This window comes from Erithacus rubecula (genome assembly GCF_903797595.1).
Source record: "Erithacus rubecula genome assembly, chromosome: 29".
NCBI lineage: Eukaryota > Metazoa > Chordata > Aves > Passeriformes > Muscicapidae > Erithacus > Erithacus rubecula.
Window position 1 is genome coordinate 2287163 of NC_136681.1, and position 15702 is coordinate 2302864.

General features: G+C 45.3%; 1 protein-coding gene across 1 annotated transcript; it reads left to right on the top strand.

The window, feature by feature from the left end:
• Positions 1 to 2245: 2245 nt before the first annotated feature.
• On the top strand, positions 2246 to 15339 carry ADRA1A (adrenoceptor alpha 1A; the record flags this gene model as incomplete). Its single annotated transcript, XM_079328949.1, has 2 exons — positions 2246 to 3230; positions 14846 to 15339. Exons 1-2 carry the CDS (start codon positions 2363 to 2365, stop codon positions 15337 to 15339), a joined length of 1362 nt encoding a protein of 453 aa, XP_079185075.1. The 5' UTR covers positions 2246 to 2362.
• Between the last annotated feature and the right edge of the window lie 363 nt (positions 15340 to 15702).

Below are 15702 nucleotides of genomic sequence, written 5' to 3' on the forward strand. Positions count from 1 at the left end.
CCGAGCCCTGGGCGGGCACGGATCCCCCCGGCAGCCTGGAGCCGGCCCCTCCACCCGGGAATCAGCCCCACCGCGGTGCTGGAACAGAGGCAGCAAAGCAGAGCGTCTCCCGGCGCGGATCCCGTCCCCGCCCCGCTGAATCGCCGCGGATGCTCAGGGCAGCGGCGCTGCCTTGATGAGGATGAGAGGTGAGTGAGGGGCCTGGGGTCTGCTCTTCCCAGCATCAGCCGTCTCCACAGGCTGGGCATTCTCTGGTTTTGAGATAGAAATTTCTGTCAGTCCTTTCTGCTGCATCCCCTTGACTTGCTGGGAAGTTTTTCTTAAATATCAAATTAATAATTTCTTAATTTTCTCCTAGCCCTATAATGACCTCATTTTGTTCCCTGTAACGACCACAATTATAATGCTTAGAGATGCTCGATGCAACACTCACTTTTCATGCATGTGCTTAGATAATCTGTCCTTTTCTTCCTTGGGATTATTCCTCAACTGGTTCCCTGTAGCGGAAAAGAAAAACTAAAAGATCCAATTTCATTTTAATGCACTGAAATAAAATTCCCAGAGTGTGATCCATGTGCCCCTGCCCCCTCCTCCCTGCCTGTGAACTGGGAATTTCAGGCTCCAGAGTTTGAAATGCTTTTGCTGCAGGAAAGTTCAGGGTGGAGGTTTGGAAACGGGACAGTTGCTGCTGCTTAAAGTGCTGAGGGACTCATCCCAAAGGACACTGAGAGAGTCCTTCCTCATCTGGGGTCTCAGGGTTGGTTTTTCAGCCCTGATTAATATTTGGGATGGGAATTCTGTATCCACATGGATGTGCTGAGGAAGGTTTTGCAGCTCTCACTTGCAGCTCTCCTCTCCACGCCCCCAGGTCTCAGTTCCCAGGCTAATCCTCACTTTTCCATCGGAGATACCTTTTCTCCATATTTAGTCAGCAAAGGCTGAGCTTGGCTTCCAGACACTCTGTAATGTTGTGTCACTCACTGGCTTGCTCCTTGCTGCGTCCTCTGCTTGGCTTTGGAGGTGCTTTTCCCTATAGATTTTCAAAATGGGCAGCTCAGCTGGACTAATAATTCAGTGGGGAAAGGCCTCACTTAATAAAGAAACCTGAAATTAAATTCTGGGCTTCTAAATCTGTGTAGTCCTGAATTGTGTCCTGCTGGTTTCTGTCTCTCCTAGAACTGGTCTCTGCAGGTGAGCTGATAATTAGGATTGATGCCTATCCCCATAAAGAAGGAAAATTCAGGCAGGAAAACCCACCTGGATCTCTCAGTTGCTGTTAAACAATGCTGGGCTGGAAAAGGTTGGTCCCACTGGCTGGAGCCAGCCTGAGGAAAGCACCCTAAAATAGCATCTTGCTCTATTCTTATATGGGAACCCTAGCAGGGAGTGTGGCTGCTGGGAATCACATTGTTCCTGTTTTTGTCTTCTGCAGGGGGGTGAGGATCTGCAGAGAGCACAAGAGCACACAGCAAACTCCACTCTTCCCTTCAGAGCTGATGGAAATGAGCTTTAATTCCCAGCTCAGGACCTCGACTGATGGGTGCTCCACGTGTGGAAAGCTGTGAGTGACAGCCTGGAGCCTGAGGATGGGCAGGGATGGGTACCTCAAACAGAACTGCTGAGCAGACACAGCAACCTCCACCCTGCCAGGTTTCCAAGCCAGTTTTAAGGCAGAATCAGGACTGACACCAGGCATTTAAAAGCATCAGTGATTTACTCTCTGGAGAAGCTAAACTGCAGACCTTTTGGAATATTTACTTTCCTTGAATACAGAACCTTCCCCAAAAGACAGAAATGACTTTAACCTGCAGCTCCAGTATTTCTCAGCACATAACCCTGGAAAGTGGGATAAACAGCCTGAGGTTTGTGCATCCCACTTGTGCACCCCGAGGAAAATGCAGAAGGAGTTAAACTTGACTTGGAACTGGTGAGTATCAACTGTGCTATTCTGGTGAGAGCTTAGGAGCAAAGGTAGGTTTTCTAAATTGTTTCTGGATCTTTCTCATTGGTTTTCTAATATGTTTCTGGATCTTTTTAATTGGTTTTCTAATTTGTTTCTGGATCTTTCTTGTTGGTTTTCTAATTTGTTTCTGGATATTTCTCACTGATTTTCTAATTTGTTTCTGGATCTTTCTCATTGGTTTTCTAATTTGTTTCTGGATATTTCTCACTGATTTTCTAATTTGTTTCTGGATCTTTCTCATTGCTGCTGGTGCTGCAGTTCTAAGACATTCATCAAAACTTTTTTCCCCAGCAAGGCCAGGCAGATGCTGCCAATCAGACATTCCAAGAACTGATCCTGTCACTGCTCCTGCCTGGGAAGGGAGTGAAGTTCAGCAGCCTCACATGGACATTACCAGCCATGGCTTTCCTTCCTGGAAACTCCTCAGAGTGCTCCAACTGCACCCACTTTGTGGAGCCCGTGAACATTTCCAAGGCCATTTTACTGGGCATCATTCTAGGGGGGCTGATAGTTTTTGGGGTTTTGGGTAATATCCTGGTTATCCTGTCCGTAGCCTGCCACAGACACCTCCAGAGCGTCACCCACTATTACATCATCAACCTGGCCGTGGCTGACCTCCTCCTGACTTCTACAGTCCTGCCCTTCTCAGCCACCATGGAGATTTTGGGCTACTGGGTGTTTGGGAGGATCTTCTGCAACATCTGGGCAGCTGTGGACGTGCTGTGCTGCACGGCCTCCATCATGAGCCTGTGCATCATCTCCATCGACCGCTACATCGGGGTCAGCTACCCCCTGAGGTACCCCAGCATCGTGACAGAGAGGAGGGGGCTGCTGGCCCTGCTGTGTGTCTGGGCACTGTCCCTGGTCATCTCCATCGGGCCCCTCTTCGGCTGGAAGGAACCGGCCCCGGAGGACGAGACAATCTGCCAGATCACCGAAGAGCCCGGCTACGTGCTGTTCTCAGCCCTGGGCTCCTTCTACCTTCCCCTGGCCATCATCCTGGTGATGTACTGCCGTGTCTACGTGGTGGCCAAGAGGGAGAGCCAAGGGCTGAGCTCGGGGCTGAAGACGGAGAAGTCTCGCTCCGAGGAGGTGACGCTGCGCATCCACCGCAGGAGCGCGGCCGGCGCCAGCCCCAAGAGCAAGCACCACTTCTCCGTGCGCCTGCTCAAGTTCTCCAGGGAGAAGAAAGCTGCCAAGACCCTGGGCATCGTGGTGGGGTGCTTTGTTCTCTGCTGGCTCCCGTTTTTTGTGGTGATGCCTCTTGGTGAGTAGAGCCAAGCCTCGTGCGCCTTCGCTGGCCAGGGAGGGAGGGATTGTGGTGGGTGTGGGAATGCTGGTCAGAAAAGCTTGGAGGGAGCTATTGCTTCCTGTTGAAAATTGGTTAGAAAGCCATGGGCACAACTGTGGATATGGCTCAGCCTTGTTGCAGGAGAGCAGCTCCTGCTAAGTAGTAGCCAGGCCTTGTTCTTAAGCAGATTTTGCTGAGCAGCAGTGTTTGCTTTTAAGAGACTTTTGCAAAAGCAATAGAGCTAGCATAATTTGCAGAGTTAGTCGATAAGTAATACGTATGTCCATTGTTCAATCAAGGCCTTAACTTCCAGGGAAGCACCTAGGTAGCAAGGTATAACCCTGGGATGGATGCTATATAGCAATAAGTATAAGGGAAGTAGCAGCCAAGATGAGCAGTGAGGTAGCACCTATAATTTTTGGCTAGAAATTCAGTAGGCGTGATTATCTCACACTTGCAATAACCAATAATAAGAGAAGGCGTACTTAGTAAAAACCAGTAAGATCGTACTAATATGAATAATGCTGATTTATGCTATTTTGGGCTATAAAACTGTCTGATGCTGTCAATAAAGTGGGATTATGCTTTATCAATCACATTGATTGTCTGGCTAATCCCCTCGCCGTTCCTCCACAAGCGGCTCCGCACCCCTGCAGCTTCCTGCAAAGCTGTCAAAAAACAGAATATTCACCACTGCAAGGCAGGGAGCGTGAAAAAAATGCCAGTCTCTAATGAGACTGAGTGTCTCTGGTGTGAGAAACACAGTTCTGAAAAACAAGGATGCAATCTTGACCATTTTCCACAAAAATCCTCTTTGTGATCTAGAGCAGGTATTTATGGCCATCTCTGCTATAGGGGCAAGATCTTTAGGGGTTTGTGGGTTTATGTTTGCAGCCAGGTGACTTAAACCTATAAAAGTTCAGGATATAAATACATTCACAGATCTGTGCTCAGCACTGATGATTCCCACTCAAAGGAAAAAATATCATCTTCCTATCAGGAAATTCATCCTGTGAGATACCATAACTGCAAACAGAGTTAATCTTTTAATCCAAGTTTTTATATGATCAGTCAGGAGGGTCCTTCCAACTAATTTTACACTCCTCTGGTTTGCATCTTTTCTGGGAACCCATTGAGCCCACTGGCCAAACACTGGCTCAGCCACAATGCTGGAGATGAATATTTATTCTCCAGTTGTCATTCCAAAGAGGAGCAAAGCTGGGGATTTGTTCTGCTTTGCTGGAATATAAAGAAGTAATTAGAATTTTAATTAAACCTTGCTCAGTTTCCTTTGATGCAGTTGCAGGAGGTAAAAGCAGAATACTAATTCCATACCTAGAGCTGAGGGTGAGGGACATGGTTCATCACACTGAGCTGGGCTCTGCCATTAAATATTGGGTTTTTCAAACATGGAAATGAAATTCTGTGACTTGCTCAATTTCAGGGTTCTTCTTATGGAAAGGGCTTATGCTGTACAGGAAAAATAAAGATTTTTATGGAAGCTTTAGTGAGTGAGACAACAATATAGGCAATTAAGAAAAGGAAAAACAACCTTACCTAAACATGAAAAGAAAGATTTGGAAGATTTCCTTTTTTTTTTTTTAATTCTGTCTTTTCAAACTTATAAATAACCATTATTTTCAATTAACCCCCACTGGTTTAACCAAAATTCATCAAGACACACAAAAACTGTTGCTAAGGTGAAAAAACCAAAAATTCAGAATTTTTTTCCTCTTGGTCAATAGTGGGAAGTGCTGGATTGGAGCTGTTTCCTAAGGAGGAGCCCCAAGGGCCTGGCTGGTGCTGGCTGGGATGTCAGCACGTTGGAATGCTGCTTGCCAAGATGACTGAAACATGCTCAAAAAGGCTTTGGGAGAATGCATTAAACACACTTTTCATCTGCAAATGTGGCTGCCACACGGAGCTGTTGTTAATTAATTTGCTTTGGATTTAAAAAAATCTTCTGGGCACCAGAATGGCTTTGCATCTTCCTTTGATCCCTTGTAAGGAAACTCTGGAGGGTTTTTTTTTTCTCTGTTTTTTGGGGTAACTGGGTTATTTTTAAAGCACATATTATAGGGCTTTCAAAACATATTTGCTGCTTTTGTTTAAGGACAAAGAACCTGATTAAACAGACAAGTGGCACTAAAAACCTCCTCAGAAAAGCCAATGACTCACATCTTTATGTAGAGCACTTTCCAAAAAACAACCACCACTTCCAGGTCTGTCATGCAGCCAGATCCAGTTGGGCTAGGGCAGGGAAATGATCCTGACAGGACCTTGTAGGGATCTGACTTTCCAGATGTATAAAATCTTATTTTTGAAACCCTGGTGGAGCTCACAACATGCATGGCTGGGCACAACTTTGACCAGCTCTGTGGCCATGGAACAGACCAAAAAATCATCCCATCAACCAATTCTGGAGGGATTTGACAGATGTGGAGGTGCCATGCAGGGACATGGGTTATAGCTTGGACTCAACAATCCAAGAGATTTTTCCCAATCTGAATGCCAATAATTCCATGGTTCCATCAGCCAGAGCTCTCCCAGTGCAGATCTCCCATAAACTGCTGCACAAACCTCTTCAGGCAGCTGTGCTCACCATCCCAAGCAGCACAACTTCCCCAAACCTTGGGATTTACAGCATCTTCAAGATTTGTATAGAATTCACAGAATCACAGAATTCATTGGGTTGGAAGAGATCTCCAAGATCATCGAGTCCAACCCAGCCCCAACACCTCAGCACTCAGTGCCACATCCAGGCTTTATTCAAACACACCCAGGTGACTCCACCACCTCCCTGGGCAGACAATTCCAGTATTTTATAATTATTTCAATTTTTTTTTCCTAATATCCAAGCTAATTTTCCCTTGGCACAGCTTGAGGCTGTGTCCTCTGGTTCTGTCAGTGCTGCCTGGACAAGAGACCAACCCCACAGAGCACAGGAACCTTCCAGGAGCTGAGAGAGTGATCAGGTCACCCCTAATTCTCCTTTTCTCCAGGATAAACACCCCCAGCTCCCTCAGCTGCTCCTCACATCCATTAACATCCACTCTACCAGCCAAGAACTGCATCCAAGCAAAAAACACTGGGTAAAAGCAGAGTAGAAACTTTTGAGGTATGGGAAGGGCAAGAGGGATAGAAGGATGTTGAGAAAGGCACAATGCTGCTGAAAACAACTGGAAAACACCTGGGGAATGCCTGGCATAAGGGATGAACTGAATTGAAGCTGGGGTGTGAAGTGCCAGTTGCAGTCTGTGTAAGGAATTGTGTTTTTTTTTTTTCTTGCTGTCTTGGATTAAGTTTCATTCCAAAGGTTCTGTGCAAAATCCCTCAGCCCAATAATCCAACACACCTTCTTCTCACTTGGCTTGATGTTTGTGGGGAAAAAAAAAAACAACAGGAAAATAAGTGAGGCTGATATTTGCTTTTCCTCTGTGTGCTGGAGTGTGAACTCACTGCTCACAAAACCTGCAACACACGAGAGTGTCAGAACTTTGGTTTCCCCTGGAAGAAGTCAGGTTTTCATTGCTGTGAGCAGAGCTGACATTAATGACAGCTTGCACTGACAGCTCAGTGACCTCCAGGCAAACACAAAAAAAAACCCAAAACAGAGCCAGGAAAGAGCAGCTCTGAGTTTGTCTGTATTTCTCAGAGAGGATCAGGGGGTTGGTGGGGAGAGACCCAAATGTGACAATCAGGGCTTGTTGGGCTCTGCCAATCCCCATCACAACCTGCAGTTCTGGCTTTTTATTCTCCTCTTGCAATTCCTAAAAAGGGAGGTAGACAGAGATGGACAGATACAGGAAGAGTCAGAGCTGGAGGAGCCCAGAAATGAATGAAAACCCTCAGTGATTAAAAGATTTCAAGTTACAAGTGGCAGAAGGGACTTTGTCCTGTGGCTGGAAGGCATTTTTGTGTTGTTCTGAGAAATCTTCAAAAGGTTTCATTTCAGCAACATTAAAGACAGAGTGTGCAGGTTGTTTTGAGGTGAAACATGCTCAAAACTGATGGAAAAAAAGGTTGGGGGGTTTTTGGAAAAATGGTCCTGGCCTGGGACTGATGATTTATCTTAAACCCTCAGAAGGGAACAAGTTCCCAGAGCTTTGCTTGTGGTCTGTTTTCTGTGGGTGTAGGTGTTGCTTTCTGAAGCTGAAAGAAATTTAAAAAAAAAAAAAAAAATCTGAGTTTAGGAGGCCACAGGGGAAAAAAATCCTAAACTGGGCAAGGGAGAGGAAGGGTTTTAACATTTGTCAATCATTCTTTTGATTAAGAAAGCAAAAAAGAAAGCATCTGCTGGAGGGTGTTGGTGTTTGTGGTTGAGGAATAAATTAGTTTTGTGAACTGACACCAACACTGTCAAGGGAATCCTCTAATCCTGTCTGCAGCTGGTTTCTATTTGCTATTTGGTGGTGATTTTTTTAAACTGGATTCAAAGAGAACCAGTCTACTTTCATTAGACATAAACCAGGAAAATAATTTTTTTCCATATCTGCTGTTGACACATGACCTCTCAGAGGGTCACAAGGCTCAGAGCAGCAGCACACACCAACACTGACTCCCACATCAATATTCCAGTGTTCTCTCATTGAGAAAGAAAGGAAAAAATATATAAAAGTGGGGGAAAAAACCCAGAATAAAGGCCCAGCTCTTTGTCTGGAGCCCAGCTCAGGGAGAGGGAGAATGTGAGTTAAATCACTGAGTGGGGAAAACTTCAGCCATGGAGATAAACAGCCAAAACATCTCCATGGCAAGGGGTCTTTTTAGGATTTTTGGTGATCACAAGGAGCATTTTTCATAATCCCAGACTGGAAAGGCACTGCTGGACTGAGCTGATAACTCAGTTAATGATAAAATTCCCATGGACATCCCATGGCCAAGATTTCTCATCCATTCCCAAATCCTGAAATGTGTCCCAGTGACTCCAAGCACAGCAAAGGAGGGGAGGAATCAATGCTAGAAACCATTTATGGTTTATATATATAATATGGTTTATATATCTATATCTATAGAGATTTGCTTATTTATATTAATATTTATATTTATATTTATATTTATACTTATATTTATATATAGAATATATAGAATAAAAATCACATATAATATATAATATATAATTATATATAATTATATATATTATAAACCATATAATTCATATTAAATATTTTATATTAAATAGTTCATATTATGTTTTTAATCATTTATAACAAGAACAAGGGAGGGGAGGAGGATTAGCTGAGCTGGCTCTCCTGGGTGTGTCACCTGTCACAGGAGCCTCATCCTTGGCTCTCCATCTCCCTCCTCATGCAGCTTTCAGGTCCCCACATTAAAGGAAGCAGAATTGTCATTTTTCACTCTGTCTCAAATGGCACAGCACAGCTCAGTGATGGAAAGGCTGTGCTGAGTGGTTCTCCCACCCCACTGTGCAAATGTCAGGATTTGGCTGCAGTTTGGATAATGGGAGAGACACTTGGCTCTTGCTGAAGGAGATAATTCCTTGTCTCTGACTCCAAGGATTCCAAAATCATGGCAGACAACGAACTCAGGAGGCAGTGTGAGACAGACCCAGCTTCTCAAACTGTTCTCTTTGCTTTGTTTTTTGGTTTGTTTTCCTTAATTTTTAAAAGAAAATTATTTTATTGTAAGTGAATGACTTCAAGAGGGAGGGATTCAGAGCAAATATCAAATATCTCCAAAATATCAGCAATGGGAGCCAGACCCATCCCACTGCAGCAACAGCTTTGGAGCTGGAATTGGAGTGACAATTAACACTGATTAGTGAAACAATGTGATTATTTGGGTTTACAAGGGGAACAAAACCTCAGTTTACCTTCCCATGGTTTTTTATCAGCTTTCTAAATCTGCAGCTGCCCGCAGCGAATCTGGAAATAGTTGCTTGCTGAGACATTTGCCAGAAATATCATCCATCCTAAGTGGGTACAATATGAAACAGAGCATAAATTAGGTCTGAAATAATCCAAATCATCAGAGCAGCGTTCCCAGACTGAGCCATTCCTGCTGCCTGACCCCTTCACCTCTCACCTGTGCCCAGACTCTCTCCTGGTGCTGCAGAGCTGAATTCAGGGAGGGAAAATAAACTCTCTCCTCCTTCTGTGCCTGTTTATTATGGACCAGGGAGAGCCAAGCACAAAATCCCTCTCATTTTCCCTCTGGAATGGCCACAATATTCCAGGCACAGCTGGGAAGTGCAGGATTGCCTCAAATCACCTCTTTTTCTGCCCTGGTTGTGTTAATTGGGTTGTGCCAAGTCCAGGAGCATTTTCTGCTGCCCAAGGGTTCCTTGGTGCCATTTTTTTTATTCCATAAAAAATGCTTCCCATAAGAGAGCAGTGGGAGAATATGGGAGAGGTCATGTGTGTGCAGGGGGCATCTGCTGCATGTCTGGACACTTATAAATACAAGTATATATATATCTATACTTATATTTATAAATACACTTTCCAGAGGGTGGATTGTGTCACGACCTGAGCTGCAGGATAGAACACTTGTCTTGGGGAATAAAGTTGAGAGGGCTTGGGAACACAAAGTGGAGCATATTTATCAATGTTTGAGGACATTTATCAATGTTTGAGGACATTAATCAATGTTTGAGCTTATTTATCAGTGTTTGTAGAGCCATGGGAGGTGCAGGGAGGTCGTGGTATACAGTTAATTCCCTTTGGGATGTCAGTGCTCCTCTGGGTCTTTATGGCTCTAGAAGAGCTCCAGGCTGAGCACTCAAGGCAGATCCCAAGATCTGAGTTTTGGGTTTTGCTTCCCTGGAGCCAGAGCATCCTTCCTGTTCCCAGCCTTGGGACTTGGGACAGGGGAATCACAGAACCAAGGGGAGTTGGTTCTAACTAACATCCAACTGCCAGAGGGCAGGGCTGGGTGGGATATTGGGATGGAATTGTTCCCTGGGAGGGTAAGGAGGGGCTGGGATGGAATTCCCAGAAGAGCTGTGGCTGCTCCAATCCCTGGCAGTGCTCAAGGCCAGGCTGGAGCATCTGGGACAGTGGGAGGTGTCCCTGCCATGGCTGGGGTGGCTCTGATGGGATTTAAGGTTCTTTTAAACCCAAACCAGTCTGGGATTCTGTATGGACACAACCCTGATCCCCCCATGCACTGGAGCAGCATCAGCCCCACCTCACCTCTGTGCTCTGCCCCAGCCACCACATTTAAGCTACACAAAATAAAAAAAAGAGGAAAAAAAAGCAGCAAAACTAAACAGAGCTGCAGATTTAGTAGCTGAGATGGATTTGTAACAGAGATAAATTTATAGCTGGGATGGATTTGTAGCAGAGATGAATTTATAGCAGAGATGGGTTTGTAGCTGAGATGGTTTTTAACACCACAAAGGGTTCATGGGTCACACAAATACACAGGGTCTGATTCCCATGGTGCTGGCAGCAGTGATGCAGAGTAAACAACACAAGTTTTTACAGCCTGAGAGGTTCCAAAACCCTCTGTGCTGTCCATCAGTGAAACGATGCTGGTTTCTAAACAACCCATAATCAGGCAGCTCTTGTGACAAATGACAAAGTCAAATTACACCTTGGAGAGTGAATTGGCACTTACTCACCAGGAGGGACGTGGCAAACTTATCTCTCAGAGCTGAAGAAACTTCCAGCTGACAAACAGGAAAATAAATGATGAGGGAAGAAAATGCAATCCTGACATTTCCAGGAATGAGCCATGAAACACTTAATGGCAAAAGATCTTGGGAGGCTCATGGTACATTTTACTTTATTTAATTTTACAAGAAGCAATTGTATTGTGCTACTGACACTTGAGTGTCCTCAACCTTTGGAAAACAAAGCAGGAATTTCAGCATCATTTACTCAATCCATGATTCAAAATGTATTAAAAGAAAAGCTCTTGAGGTTTCTTTACTGTTCCTGCAGCACAGACTGCAGGGAGACAGCGTAAGGTGAAGCTTTAAACTTTAATCAGCTTTGCCATTATTTACCACTTAATTCCTGACACTGTGCAAAGGGAGATATTAAGGCAAATGAATAGCACAGAGAATTAATTTCAAGGGTGAAAATTTAATATCTTAGCTGCTGTTCATCCTCCTGACACCTGGGTGGTGCCTGTGATTCCACCTGTGAAAAGTGAGAGGATTGGAAAAATTTCCTCTGGGAATTAGGTGCAATGATTCTGTTTTCTCAGCCCTGGCTGATTGTGTGTCCAAGTGTCCAGAGGTGAAATGACACAAACTTGGCACAAATGGCCAAGGATTGCAGGGGAATGCACAGCCCAGCTCCCACCTGCACCACACCCCCTAAAAAAGAGATAATTCACCACTCCTGCTTAATCTCATCATTAATTATGGTCATTGTTTAAAAAAAAAAAAAACACCACAGATTTTTTGTTTTATTTCTCCTCTGAGTTCCTTGGACCTGAGCTGTCCATTCTGAGGGCTCAGCACTGAACAAACCATTTTGTCACCAGGTTTGAAAATGCCTCCTACTCATTTCCAGATCCATCAGCCACTGAGACTGATCACAACAACACCCCTGAATATTAAAGGTTTGGAAGAAAGGATTCTGTGGGGAGGAAAACCATTCCTCAAGGATTTGGAAAATAAGATATTTTTTTCCTTTTTCCTTGATACTCAGGTATCCAACAGGGAATATTTGTGAACTGTGTGGTTGCAATAGGAGGAGAGATATTTCTGTGGCCCCTGAGTTCAAACCCACCCTGCAGAGGGAATATTTACCAGGAGGAAATGAGGTTTTGAGGTGAATGGGGGTACACTTGGATTGGATATTGGGGAAAAATTTCTCCCTGTGAGGGTGGGGAGGGGCTGGGATGGAATTCCCAGAGGAGCTGTGGCTGCTCCATCCCTGGAAATGCTCAAGGCCAGGCTGGAGCAGCCTGGGATAATGGAAAGTGCCCCTGCTCATGGCAGGGATGGAATTAAATGATCTTTCCACCTTCCAACCCAAACCTTTCCACGATTCTCTGACTCCAAGTGTGTCGTGGGGTCTGCAGACAGCAAAGTCTCTGCTGTTAAAGCTCCTTCATTTCCTTCCACTCTGTGTTATTCCAAGGCAACAACGAGTCTCTCCACTGATGAACCAAAAAAGGCTACATTAATAAATTAACATGCAGATCCCACCCCAAAAAAAGAGCAAGGGACAGACTCTGACACTGGCTGTTTTCTATTTTTATCAGACTTTGGCACAGCCCTTGCATTCCATCTGGGGAGAGCCAGGAGTTGCAGCAAACAGGAATTGTTATTGTTTACCCATTTTTACACTTGGCCTCACACAGCTGATTCCCTACAGCAGGATTTGGTTCACCTTTTGTCTCACCACAAAATGGGAGAGCAGCAGATACACTTCATTTAAATGAGGAAACCAACCAAAAAAAAAAAAAAAATGGAGCGTGATTTGGGCATTTAGAAGCCTTTCTTTATTTTTCATCTGCCAATGACTTCAGCCAGAAAGTTCTTTGAGAATGTTATTTAGTTGTTTTTCACTAAAGGAGAGAAGCATTAATTTGCTGAGGAAAAAATTTAGGTTGTGGATACAAGCGTGCTTGCTTGTGCTTCACTGCAAAGCAGCGTTTGTTCCCTTTAGCAAAACCTTTCTGGTCTTAAAATCTGGTTCATAATGGAAGTAATAATGAAACTGCTCTACCTGGGGCAGCTTGGGGCAACCAGGAGCTACCACAGGGGCAGAGAGACCCATGTTTGGGGTCCAGGTCATATCCAAGGGTGGAATCAGCTGCTCCAGTAGAGACAGGATTGCTGTGGCTCGTTCTGCACTGCCTGGAGAGGAAACAGCTTTGGGAAAGGCTTAGTGCCCCTAAAGAGACTCCAAAAGAGGGATTTGGGACAAAGCCTGGAGGGACAGGGCAAGGGGGAATGGCTGCCAAGTGACAGAGGGCAGGGATGGGTGGGATATTGGGATGGAATTGTTCCTTGGGCACCTGGGACAGTGGGAGGTGTCCCTGCCATGGCTGGGGTGGCTCTGATGGGATTTAAGGTTCTTTTAAACCCAAACCAGTCTGGGATTCTGTATGGACACAACCCTGATCCCCCCATGCACTGAAGCAGCATCAGCCCCCACATCACCTCTGTGCTCTGCTGGCAGCAGAGTCCCTGAGCCACGGGCTCTGCTCAGGGAGCAGGAGCTGCCACCACCCAAAACCAGCCCCATTTCCACAGCATGAGCAGCTCATTTCCTAATTACCCTGCCACCACCCAAAACCAGCCCCATTTCCACAGCATGAGCAGCTTCATTAATTACCCTGCCACCATCACCAGATCAGCCCCATTTCCACAATATGAGCAGCTCATTCATTAATTACCTGCCACCATCACCAGATCAGCCCCATTTCCACAGATGAGCAGCTCATTCATTAATTACCTGCCACCATCACCAGATCAGCCCCATTTCCACAGATGAGCAGCTCATTCATTAATTACCTGCCACCATCACCAGATCAGCCCCATTTCCACAGCATGAGCAGCTCATTCATTAATTACCCTGCCACCACCCAAAACAGCCCCATTTCCACAGCATGAGCAGTTCATTCACTAATTACCTGCCACCATCACCAGATCAGCCCCATTTCCACAGCATGAGCAGCTCATTCATTAATTACCCTGCCACCACCCAAAACAGCCCCATTTCCACAGATGAGCAGCTCATTCATTAATTACCTGCCACCCTAAGATCAGCCCCATTTCCAGCAGGATGAGCAGCTCATTCATTAATTACCCAAAACAAGTCAGTTGTGTTTCTGGGGATTTTTTTTTTTTTAAATAAAACCAAAAGTTTGCCTTCAGGAAAAGCATTCCCAAGATTTTAAATCAGCAGATAACTCATAATTCTATAGAAAAAGAAACGCCAAAATACTTTTCTTACTAAGGAACCATTGAAGTTTTTGATCTTTGGATCAACTTTAGAAGGTAACATTGCAAGTATATATCAGAATTTGTAGAAATAGAAATACAAATAATAGAAATATTTACACATCTCATGGCTGCCTATAAGACCTCCCCAGTGCTCCTTAATATGAGAAGAAGCTTTTCCTTTAATTCCTCTCAATTTATTCCATGAGGCAGAATATGGACAGTTTGATTTTCTGAAGGTTTCAGGGAATACCAGTACCCAACACTTCATCATCTCACAGACTTTGAGCTGTAACACAGGCAGCTCTAATCCCTCTTTAACCCTTCTGAAATGGTGTGATTTTCTTTGCCATCTGTAGCCCCTGGTGATGACCTCCAAGATATTGCTGTCATTTGGGCAATTAATCTTGAATTAGGAGTCCCTGAGGAAGGAATTTTTGTCAGTCTGTGGAATCAGCCCTCTGGCTGCCTCTCTAGCTGTAAATGGGAATATAATGCTTGTAATTAAAAAACAGCTCTCTTGGATGGATTTCTGATGGAACACCCATGTAATTGTATGACACCATAGATCCTGAAGTTGTTCCTGCAGGATTTGTGTTTCCAGTCATCATTTTTTCAAGACGGAACAGAATCCTATTTATTTTTTCCCAGTGTTTTAGTTTCTTTGGTTACCTGCAATTCCTCACCGCCTCTGCCTTAACACTCTGCGTATTTTCCATTTTAGGTTCTTTCTTTCCTGCAATCAAACCCCCGGACACACTTTTTAAAATAACATTTTGGCTGGGATATTTAAACAGCTGCATCAACCCCATCATCTATCCATGCTCAAGTCAAGAGTTCAAGAAAGCGTTCCAGAACGTCCTGAAAGCTCAGTGCCTCCTGAGGAAGCAGCCAGCAAAGAAGCAAACCCCCAGCTTCAACCTCAACCATCCTGCTGGCCAGAGGGTGGAGAGGGGCAGGGGGGTGGTGAGGATCCCTGTGGGATCAGGAGAAACCTTCTACAAGATTTCCAAGTCGGACGGGGTGTGCGAGTGGAAGATCTTCGCCGCCAAAAGCGCCGCTGCCCGAGACTGCACGGCTGCCAAAGCCAAGAGCAAGGGCTTCCTGCAGGAATGCTGCTGTGCAGGCACTGCAGGCAGCCTGCTGCATGAGAGCTGCAAGGGGCCAAGCAGCAAAATCCACTCCACGGCCCTGAGCGAGGGTGGGGAGGATGCGTGAGCTGGGAGCGCGGGGATGCCGCTCCTTCCTGGGGAGGGGTTGGAAGGATCGAGGTGTGAACAGGTGAAATGAGGTCAGATCTTTTCAGGTGTGTGAGGAATGGAGCAGGAATGAAGCCCCTCAAAGGCTGCAGTGGATGGGATTCTGAGGGTTCAGCATCTGCTGTTTAAGGGGCATTTATCCCTCTGCTCTCCTCTTCCAAAGTTCCCACTGCCCTCATTTAGGGGCAGTGGAGGAGAAAGAGAGAAAACCACAAAGACCCTGTGCTGGTTTCAGCCCAACTCTCTCTGACAGCTCCACCTCCAGAGCCATTCTGTGATTCCACCCCTCCCCTCAAAACCAAACCTCAGCTGTGGATTTCAC